We start from the raw sequence: 12,500 nt of genomic DNA on the forward strand, positions 1-12,500 counted from the left end.
CATTAACACAGGGACCAGGAACATTAACACAGGGACCAGACACATTAACACAGGGACCAGGAACATTAACAGAGGGACCAGGAACATTAACACAGGGACTAGACACATTAACACAGGGACTAGACACATTAACACAGGGACCAGACACATTAAGACAGGGACCAGACACATTAACACAGGGACCAGGAACATTAACACAGGGACCAGACACATTAACACAGGGACCAGACACATTAAGACAGGGACCAGACACATTAACACAGGGACCAGGAGCATTAACATTAACACAGGGACCAGACACATTAACACAGGGACCAGGACCATTAACACAGGGACCAGGAACATTAACACAGGGACCAGACACATTAACACAGGGACCAGGAACATTAACAGAGGGACCAGGAACATTAACACAGGGACCAGACACATTAACACAGGGACCAGACACATTAACACAGGGACCAGGAACATTAACACAGGGACCAGGAACATTAACACAGGGACCAGACACATTAACACAGGGACCAGGACCATTAACACAGGGACCAGGAACATTAACACAGGGACCAGACACATTAACACAGGGACCAGGAACATTAACACAGGGACCAGACACATTAACACAGGGACCAGGAACATTAACACAGGGACCAGACACATTAACACAGGGACCAGGAACATTAGCACAGGGACCAGACACATTAACACAGGGACCAGGAACATTAACACAGGGACCAGACACATTAACACAGGGACCAGACACATTAAGACAGGGACCAGACACATTAACACAGGGACCAGGAGCATTAACATTAACACAGGGACCAGACACATTAACACAGGGACCAGGACCATTAACACAGGGACCAGGAACATTAACACAGGGACCAGACACATTAACACAGGGACCAGGAACATTAACAGAGGGACCAGGAACATTAACACAGGGACTAGACACATTAACACAGGGACTAGACACATTAACACAGGGACCAGACACATTAAGACAGGGACCAGACACATTAACACAGGGACCAGGAACATTAACACAGGGACCAGACACATTAACACAGGGACCAGACACATTAAGACAGGGACCAGACACATTAACACAGGGACCAGGCACATTAACACAGGGACCAGGACCATTAACACAGGGACCAGGAACATTAACACAGGGACCAGACACATTAACACAGGGACCAGGAACATTAACAGAGGGACCAGGAACATTAACACAGGGACCAGACACATTAACACAGGGACCAGACACATTAACACAGGGACCAGGAACATTAACACAGGGACCAGGAACATTAACACAGGGACCAGACACATTAACACAGGGACCAGGACCATTAACAGAGGGACCAGGAACATTAACACAGGGACCAGACACATTAACACAGGGACCAGGAACATTAACACAGGGACCAGACACATTAACACAGGGACCAGGAACATTAGCACAGGGACCAGACACATTAACACAGGGACCAGGAACATTAACACAGGGACCAGACACATTAACACAGGGACCAGACACATTAAGACAGGGACCAGACACATTAACACAGGGACCAGGAGCATTAACATTAACACAGGGACCAGACACATTAACACAGGGACCAGGACCATTAACACAGGGACCAGGAACATTAACACAGGGACCAGACACATTAACACAGGGACCAGGAACATTAACAGAGGGACCAGGAACATTAACACAGGGACTAGACACATTAACACAGGGACTAGACACATTAACACAGGGACCAGACACATTAAGACAGGGACCAGACACATTAACACAGGGACCAGGAACATTAACACAGGGACCAGACACATTAACACAGGGACCAGACACATTAAGACAGGGACCAGACACATTAACACAGGGACCAGACACATTAACACAGGGACCAGGACCATTAACACAGGGACCAGGAACATTAACACAGGGACCAGACACATTAACACAGGGACCAGGAACATTAACAGAGGGACCAGGAACATTAACACAGGGACCAGACACATTAACACAGGGACCAGACACATTAACACAGGGACCAGGAACATTAACACAGGGACCAGGAACATTAACACAGGGACCAGACACATTAACACAGGGACCAGGACCATTAACACAGGGACCAGGAACATTAACACAGGGACCAGACACATTAACACAGGGACCAGGAACATTAACAGAGGGACCAGGAACATTAACACAGGGACCAGACACATTAACACAGGGACCAGGAACATTAACACAGGGACCAGACACATTAACACAGGGACCAGGAACATTAGCACAGGGACCAGACACATTAACACAGGGACCAGGAACATTAACACAGGGACCAGACACATTAACACAGGGACCAGACACATTAACACAGGGACTAGACACATTAACACAGGGACCAGACACATTAACACAGGGACCAGGAACATTAACACAGGGACCAGACACATTAACACAGGGACCAGACACATTAAGACAGGGACCAGACACATTAAGACAGGGACCAGACACATTAAGACAGGGACCAGACACATTAACACAGGGACCAGACACATTAACACAGGGACCAGACACATTAAGACAGGGACCAGACACATTAAGACAGGGACCAGACACATTAACACAGGGACCAGACACATTAAGACAGGGACCAGACACATTAACACAGGGACCAGACACATTAACACAGGGACTAGACACATTAACACAGGGACCAGACACATTAAGACAGGGACCAGACACATTAACACAGGGACCAGACACATTAAGACAGGGACCAGACACATTAACACAGGGACCAGACACATTAACACAGGGACCAGACACATTAACACAGGGACTAGACACATTAACACAGGGACCAGACACATTAACACAGGGACCAGGAACATTAACACAGGGACCAGGAACATTAACACAGGGACCAGGAACATTAACACAGGGACCAGACACATTAACATTAACACAGGGACCAGACACATTAACACAGGGACCAGACACATTAACACAGGGACCAGGAGTATTCATGGTGGAGGTGAAGAGAATAATACTTTCTTACTTTGATCACGTCTAGTTTCTCTGTGAGGGTCAGAGGTCCGGTGGTTCTGTCTCCTGTTACTGTGAAGAGAACACCACCTCCAGTTATTCACCAGTTCATTCTCACAACAGTCTCTTTAATCTGCCCAGCTATCTATCCAATGACAAAAAGCTTGTTCACTCCATCAAACAACACTATCACTCATTTTTTTGGGTAATTCTACATATTTTTTGGGGGTAATTTTACATATTTTTGGGGGTAATTCTAAATATTTTTGGGGGTAATTTTACATATTTTTAGGGGTCATTCTACATATTTTTGGGGGTAATTTTACATATTTTTGGGGGTAATTCTACATATTTTTTGGGGTAATTTTACATATTTTTTGGGGTCATTCTACATATTTTTTGGGGTAATTTTACATATTTTTGTGGGTAATTCTACATATTTTTTGGGGTAATTTTACATATTTTGGGGGGTAATTTTACATATTTTTTGGGTTAATTCTACATATTTTTTGGGATAATTTTACATATTTTTTGGGGTAATTTTACATATTTTTGGGGGTAATTCTACATATTTTTTGGGTTAATTCTACATATTTTTGGGGGTAATTTTACATATTTTTTGGGGTAATTTTACATTTTTTGGGGGGTAATTTTAGATCTCTTTTGAGTCATTTTACATATTTTTTGGGATAATTTTAGATTTCTTTTGAGTAATTTTACATCTTGTTTTTGGTAATTTTACATATTTTTTGGGATAATTTTAGATCTCTTTTGAGTAATTTTACATCTTGTTTTTGGTAATTTTACATCTTTTGGGGGGTAATTTAAAACAGATCAGGTGCATTAACAGATTAACACTAACAACACAACGCTAACTCCACCATGCTTTTATTGTGTAAATGAATAAAAACGCCACCTTCTGACTCCTCTTCGAGTGTCTTCTGGTAAAATAAAGTGTCAGTGAGCCAATAGGCTGTAAAACACCAATGGAATTTATTCATTTTCATCGATTTTGGCGTCTAATAGGATTTCTGTCCTTGTCCCAGTTTACATGCAACTGAGAAAAACGAATAACTGTCTCGTAGTAGACGTTAATGTCAGGAGACGTTGTTAAAGAGATGTTAAAGTTGTTGCTCAGCACCAGAGGAAACAGTGTGAAGTAGTTTGGTAAAGTGTTCCTCAGTAAAGCTTTAAACAGCATTAGCTCATTGTGACCAGGTTTGTTCTCATCAGACCAGAATAACACCACAGCTAACAAAGCTAACAAAGCTAACAAAGCTAGCAAAGCTAACAAAGCTAGCAAAGCTGGATCTAAAGCAGAAAAAACTGCAGACTGAGTGCAAATTATAGATATCAGTTTGGTCGATATTGCTACACAGAGCTAATAACATCCAACAGATCAGTTTCCACACACACACACAGTCCTTTATCAAAACACACACACACACACACACACACACACACACACACATTCCTTTATCAAAACACACACACACACACACACACACACACACACACACACACACACTGACTCATCCTCCAACCACAGCTGATAAACTATTTTCAGCTCATATCTTTACAGGTTTCATAACTCATTTCATTACACAGAATGCAACACTTTTATCACCTCAAAAGATAAATGAAAATATTGATACATGCTTTCAATATGATGCGATTACATGACAGACGTACTGTTGGCGGGCAGAACGCTAAATGGACAACAGATAAAACCGCTGCAGCTAAATTTAAACTCAGCACCAGCAGATACGTTTCCAAGTATTTCTAGACGTCCAAGGCCCAAATATGTTTTATTTAAACATTTTTAACTAACTGTAGTGTAAACAACAACCAACATATTTACATTAATAAAAGAAGTTTGTACATGAAATTCCCAGTGCAGCCAAACAAATCTACTGACTTGAAGCTGACTCAATGAAGGACCAAAAACATTTCTCCTCCTTTATCACCCTCAACATACTGCTGGGGGATTTCTCATCTGTCCAGTCTGTCAAACCTTTAGAACCAGTGTTCCCATCAGGATTTACTGGGACTATGATGGGGGACCCTAACAGAGTTGGGGTCCGGATAAATTTTTGCCCTAAAAGCCTAAATTTGGTGCCTCTCACACATTCTAATGCCACTATTCCATCTGAATCATTTCATATTTTAGAGAATTATTATAAAGGAGAATAAGGTGTTCTTCTGTGTTTTATTTAAGGCTCTTATTTTGACAGTCTTCTTGTAAATTCGGTGGTGGATTCTGCTAACGCATCCATGTGCTCTTATTTTGAAAGCTGCATGTGTTTGCTTTTAATTTTAAAAGGCGGGTCTTCTTTCCATAACGCCTCATGGTGTGTTCAATTTACACTGAAAGTCGGAACTTGGAGCTCGGGACAACGTCGAAAATTCCGGCATTTGTGCAGACCTTGAACGCACCATTAGCCGTAGCACACAAACGCCATCAATGTAGATTAACGGAACATTAATCCTCTTTTTTACCAGCAATGCTTGTCTCCTCATGTAGGGAGAGAGGGGGGGCGGATCGGGACCACTATGAGTCTGGAGGGGACATATATTATCATATCATATCATATCATATCATATCATATCATATTATATCATATTGGCAGAGCAGCTTTTTCTATAAGAGCCACTAACTAGAAAATTTCCTCTGGGGAAATTCTGAAAGGGCCACGGGGGCTACTGCCGGTGTGTGTACACTATGATGATATTCTTCAGAGATTTCAAACTATGCCCTTTAACTTCAAAATGTGTGAGTGTGTGTGTGTGTGTGTGTGTGTGTGTGTGTGTGTGTGTGTGTGTGTGTGTGAGAGAGAAACATGTATCTGGAGGAGTGTGTGCGATTACGCGCGCATTTGTGTGCGTGTGTGGTGTGTGTGTAGCGAAAATCGCATAAAGTTACCTGTGTGTGCATGTGTGCGTGTGTGAAGTATGTGTGTGCATGTGTGAGGAGTGTGCGCACTTTAGTGCATGTGTGTGTGTGTGTATCTGTAACTGTAATCACATCAAAGATCAAAGCAATCAACAGAATTAACTGCAGCTGTTAATGTCCCGGAACAGTGACAGCAGCCAGAGGGGAACAGGCTGGAATTTCTGGCCTCGAACAGAAAGCATTTTTGGCAAAACCATAATACCTATCATTGATCCGACTTCACTTTGAGCGTCCTGAGTTCTTCCTGAACGTCTACATATGTTGTTTTTTTTAAGAAAAATGAAAAAATAGCTTTGTTAGAGCGATGTAAAAAACTGTTAAATTTCCCTTTTTCAGAAATCTTCCTGTGTTTTTAATATGGGAGCCAATGAGGCTGTTGGTGGTGTTGGTGGATCATCTGTGCGTCCTACGCCCAAACTATAACTCTGACAGCTTTACCAGAGGATTGTGAGGGAGAAGACAAATTTTCCTACGTTTCTATGTATAAATTATTTCTGTAGAGTGGAATTTGCGGCCTGGAGCGCAGTTTTAAAATTTATTTTTTGACAATTTTTTCTCTCCCTCTACACTCTGAGCAAGGGAGATTGCCTCGAGGCCCTAATTATTGGAACTCAGATGATCTCAAACGAGATCAGAGACATCAGCACATTGGTTGGTTTTAAATCTAAACTAAAATCACGGCTTTAATCCACTCAATCATGCACCCACCAGCTATAAACTCAAACATTAGCTCACTATTTTGCAATCTCTTAAGTGTTGTATTTTAACATTGTTTTGTGTTGTGTCTTAATACTGTGCCTTTCCTCTTGCTGTTGTCCTGTTGTTCTATTTTGTTTTAAGAGTGTGAAACTTTGTTGTTGCTGTTTGAAAGGCTTGTTTGTTTGTGTTAGATTGATGTTATTTGTTCCTGCCCAGGGACGACAGAGGACATTTAGCTCGTAGCTAATTCTGGTACGGCTGAGAGCCATGCACTGTCCCTGGTAAATAAACCAATAAATAAATAAATAACATAAATATCCCCCGTCCCTGGTGCCGTCTGCTCTCCAGTCATACCAGCTTATTATTATTATTATTATTATTATTATAATGAGCCTTTGTGGCATCATGTACCTGGGGCTGGTTTGTCCTGCTCCTCTTCCTCTGGTCCGTCCACCAGCTGCTGTCTGTCCTCTGAGCTCACAGCTGAGTATTCAGTGTCCCTGCTGGTCCACTGAGGTACTGCAGGAGGAGCAACCAGCAGGAAGAAATAGCTGCAAGACAAGAAACAAAACAGGAGGCGAGGAGTTACATTTCATCTGAACAGGAAGTCAAACAAGACGACTTCAGGCATGAAATTAAGTAAAAGATATATTTTTTAAAGCATGTGTGACATGCACAAGTCTTCATCTGTGAACACAAAGAAGGACATAATATCACAACTTCACAAGAAAATAACATCAAACCATTCTGCCCTACAAAGCTGAACTAGTTACTAGATATTTGGTCTAAATTGAGTTATAACTAAAAAAAATGAACTCCTTGATGTCTGTTTTACCTTGTGACAAAGTTTTAGATTTCAATTTTGCTTTAATTCAGAGTAATAATGACAGAAAATCCAACTCAGTAATTGCAATTACCATGTTTTGCTTTGGATATATATAGACATTTAAGAAAAATGTAGAGATTGAAATAAAGTTCTTTATTTCTAAAGAAATTTAGAAACGTAAAACAGTGAAGCCTTGTATTTCTTCATTGTGTTGAATAGTGAAGACAAGAATAATAGAAGTGATTATAAGTTAGAATAAGTTTATTTGAAAGGGAAATTATTATCTAGATAGTGATGAAGTAAAAAAGATTATCAGATAAAATGATATTTCTTTAACATTTCTTTATAATATTAGGTCTAAAATAGACAAATCTCTGAATAGAGTTGTTTTAAATACATTTATAACAAAATCAATTTCATTTCATTTACATTTATTCACTGAAAACTAAATATAAAAGCTGAAACATCACTATTAGAACCTTTTACAGTAAAACCAGAACAGTAGCTACATTTTTGGGGTCAAAGGTCAAATAAATCATCATGATTTTTTATCATAAAAATGACATCATCAATACATGTAGAAATAAGTCTCATATCACTGACCTACCTATAACACATTTGGCTGGACAGTTAAAACACGTTAAAGAACTTTAAATCAGTTTTTCTCAGTTTAACCCTTTGATAGTTGCTGCAGTTAGACTCTGTAGGGTAGTATTATTATATTACATCACTACTATTGGACAAATATGTCAAATCCTGATTTCTCTCACATATTATAGTATTTGTCCTTCCAGTCTTACCTCAGCACCATGATGAAGGGGATCAGCAGCATGAGGAGGAGGGTCTTCTGGGGGGACAGGCCCAGCTGGGTGAGTCCTGAGTAGACCAGAGCCCCCAACACTCCAGCTCCACCAGTCCCTGACCCCCATCCTCCCAGCACCTCCCTGCAGCAGGAGGACACCACAGCTCACAATTCAGACTAAATATGATCATATTTAATGTCACATAGAGGAGAGAGACATCCATCATCCTGTACTGCTGTTGTCCTTGTTTCTGCTGGTACAAATCTATTAATAAATCACATATTTTAAATTCACACCCAAGTCAAAATTCTATGAAGTCATATTTGACTTTATATTCTGTTTTGAAATGATTTTTAAAACAGCTTATTATACATTTCTGTACATTAGTATATCAATAATAATTCACTGTAAAAAGGTGTTTAGTCTAAAAACCAGATCAAACAGTAAATCTAAAGGTCTGAAACCAGATCAAACAGTAAATCTAAAGGTCTAAAACCAGATCAAACAGTAAATCTAAAGGTCTAAAACCAGATCAAACAGTAAATCTAAAGGTCTAAAACCAGATCAAACAGTAAATCTAAAGGTCTAAAACCAGATCAAACAGTAAATCTAAAGGTCTAAAACCAGATCAAACAGTAAATCTAAAGGTCTAAAACCAGATCAAACAGTAAATCTAAAGGTCTAAAACCAGATCAAACAGTAAATCTAAAGGTCTAAAACCAGATCAAACAGTAAATCTAAAGGTCTAAAACCAGATCAAACAGTAAATCTAAAGGTCTAAAACCAGATCAAACAGTAAATCTAAAGGTCTAAAACCAGATCAAACAGTAAATCTAAAGGTCTAAAACCAGATCAAACAGTAAATCTAAAGGTCTAAAACCAGATCAAACAGTAAATCTAAAGGTCTAAAACCAGATCAAACAGTAAATCTGAGGGAAATGATCTTGCTGCATGGACAGATAATTTACCTTGACAAGATTTATTAAATTAAGATTATTAAATCTAGAAATAATCATGTTGAACACTTAAAATAATAAATTAACTCTTAAACCAGATAAAGTAAAGCTGCCAGCAGTGATGAACTGGCCCGAGCAGAGTGACCTGATGATTATTTGGTTCTTACCAAGATAAAAAAAAAACTTTTTATGTCTTTTTTGTGATTTTACGTCTTTTGTGTCTTTTTTTGGTCATTTTGTGTCTTTTTACATCTTCTTTTGGTCACAAAATGACCAAAAAAGACAAAAAAAATGTACAAAAGAGTGCACTGCAAATGTTTTGTTTCTTACCAAGATAAAAAAAACCTTTAGATTTAGAAGTGTTAGATAATTTATCTGGTTTTAAGAGTTAATTCCTTATTTTAAGTGTTCAACATGCTTATTTCTAGATTTAATAATCTTAATTTAATAAATCTTGTCAAGGTAAATTATCTGTCCATGCAGCAAGATCATTTCCCTCAGATTTACTGTTTGATCTTAGCCTGGGTATACCCAGACTGCCTTCCGCGCTCGAATTTAATTTCGAACCTCCAGGCGGTCTGGCAACTAAGCCAGTTTCTTAGCCCTGTTTTAGGGATCCAATCACAGAGCGGGGAGGGACGGTGAGACGATGACGCGTACTACTCGGCATTTGGAAGCTTGTAGTTTTCCGGATCCAACATGGCTGCTGCAGACGCGAAACTCTCTTTAGCTGTAGACGGTGTTTTAAATAGTTTAGAGCGAAAGTTGAAAGGCGAAAGGTCTCTCAGCGGCTCCGCTGAGATCACCGGCGTTATGGTAGCGGGGCTATTAGCGCCGCTAGCGGCTAATAGCTATTAGCGGCTAATAGCTATTAGCGTCGCTAGCGGCTAATAGCCCCGCTACCGCGGACAGCGGAGCCCCCAGAGACCCCCAGCAGCTTGTTTATTGCCCATAAAATCAGTGGATGTGTGGCTGAATGACATGAGGGGGAATAAGGCGTGAAAATAAATAATCTTGCAGAAAGCGAGAACTGGAGAAGCAAAGCAGCAGCAACACTCTCTCACAGACACACACACAACAAACATCCATCTCTGTTGCTCTACTACGTCATCTGGTATAACTGATCTGATTGGCTAAGAGCTACCTACAGACGCTTTGATAGACATTCATAGCGCCCAATAAACGGCTCCGGAGGATCGTAAACCACACCTCCTCTACGGAGAAATGAACGGCTGGTGTCCAGACCTAATCTCCAATGAGATTTGGTCTGGTGTTAGCCAGGCTAGCTTGATCTGGTTTTTAAACACCTTTTTGCAGTGTGTGTGTAACATCCTGCTGTTGGAGCTAACAGACTGTATTTGACACTTGATGTCCAGCTGCAGATGTTAGTTAATGTAAGTTAATATTAGTGATGTTAGTGATGTTAATGATGTTAATGATGTTAGTGATGTTAATGATGTTAATGATGTTAATGATGTTAATGATGTTAATGATGTTAGTGATGTTAGTGATGTTAGTTAATGTTAATGATGTTAGTGACGTTAGTGAATATTTACCTGCTGAAGTAGACGGTGAGAGAGAGGAAGGAGAGTTCTCCCAGTCCAGAGCTCATACTGGCAAAGATCACTCCTACACACACACAGACAGGAGGATTATTCTCTTGTTTGATCAGATAGAAGAATCTCAATCAAACAAGTACTTAAACAAAAGGTAAAATAAACAAAGAAATGAACAAAATTACCTTAAAAAAACATAAAAGTACCAAAAAAATACGTAAAAAGACACAAAATTACAGGCAAAAAACCCACAAAATGTTTTTAAAAAATAAAAAAAAATTACAAAAAAAAAATTAAAATGACCAAAAAAAGACACAAAAAATGACAACTTTTTCAGAAAAAGACACAAAATTACAAAAAAGATTTACAATTACCAAAAAAAGCGTAAAAAAATATGACACAAAATTAAAAAATAAAAGCCCCCCCCCCAAAAAAAGTATATATATTTAGAATACATAAAACAATCTGAGTGGGTCCATTCTGCATAACGAGTACTTCTACTTCAGTAACTTTTGAATGCAGGACTTTTACTGTAGTGGAGTCATTCCACAGTGTGTATTAGTACTTTTACTGTAGTGGAGTCATTTCACAGTGTGTATTAGTACTTTTACTGTAGTGGAGTCATTCCACAGTGTGTATTAGTACTTTTACTGTAGTGGAGTCATTCCACAGTGTGTATTAGTACTTTTACTGTAGTGGAGTCATTTCACAGTGTGTATTAGTACTTTTACTGTAGTGGAGTCATTCCACAGTGTGTATTAGTACTTTTACTGTAGTGGAGTCATTCCACAGTGTGTATTAGTACTTTTACTGTAGTGGAGTCATTTCACAGTGTGTATTAGTACTTTTACTGTAGTGGAGTCATTTCACAGTGTGTATTAGTACTTTTACTGTAGTGGAGTCATTCCACAGTGTGTATTAGTACTTGTACTGCAGTAAAGGATCAGAATACTCCTTCCAGCTCTGGTTGTTAACAGGCCTGTGGGTTATCTGCTCCCTCAGTGTGTCCTTGCAGGCTGCAGGTCTCAGAGGGTCAGGACCAGGTCTCAGAGGGTCAGGACCAGGTCTCAGAGGGTCAGGACCAGGTCTCAGAGGGTCAGGACCAGGTCTCAGAGGGTCAGGACCAGGTCTCAGAGGGTCAGGACCAGGTTTCTGCTGACAGGATGAGTTCCTCTCTGACCCTCTGAGACAATCTGTCCTGTTTCTTCTGACATCACAGTCTGTTGTGTAACGGCTTCAGTTGGCTCTACAGATACTTTCCTCCACTGATGAGATTAATATTTCCACAGCAGGCCTGATAAGAATAAAACGCTCTCGGTTCTCTAATGGAGCTCAGCGGACCCTCAGATAACAGGACAGGAAGTGAAACTAAAACACATGAAGCTCTATCTGGTCCATCACTGGCAGCTTCAGCACCAATAATGATAAAAGATAAAATAACAACATCTCTGAACAAACATGGCGGCTTTACCTAGTCAAAGTTCATTTATTTATTTTATTTATTATCTTATTTATTTACCTAGAATGCTCATCCACACAGAGGAGGAGAAGGAGACGAGCAGGAAGCTGGTCGCCGCCATGAAGGAGCACAACAAGACACGCACGCTAGAAAACAACAACAGTTAGCAGGGACG

General features: G+C 39.9%; 1 protein-coding gene across 1 annotated transcript in view; it reads right to left on the minus strand.

The window, feature by feature from the left end:
- Positions 1-12,500, minus strand: part of cln3 (CLN3 lysosomal/endosomal transmembrane protein, battenin) — a 28,709-nt gene that overhangs the window by 10,018 nt on the left and 6,191 nt on the right. The window contains exons 6-10 of the mRNA XM_059348718.1: positions 12,386-12,471; positions 10,867-10,939; positions 8,352-8,495; positions 7,137-7,276; positions 3,087-3,145 (exon numbers count right to left, since the gene is read on the minus strand). Coding sequence (XP_059204701.1) covers positions 3,087-3,145; positions 7,137-7,276; positions 8,352-8,495; positions 10,867-10,939; positions 12,386-12,471 — 502 coding nt within the window. The remainder of the gene's footprint in view (positions 1-3,086; positions 3,146-7,136; positions 7,277-8,351; positions 8,496-10,866; positions 10,940-12,385; positions 12,472-12,500) is intronic.

Source organism: Centropristis striata, chromosome 13 (assembly GCF_030273125.1).
Source record: "Centropristis striata isolate RG_2023a ecotype Rhode Island chromosome 13, C.striata_1.0, whole genome shotgun sequence".
In the NCBI taxonomy this organism is placed as follows: Eukaryota; Metazoa; Chordata; class Actinopteri; order Perciformes; family Serranidae; genus Centropristis; species Centropristis striata.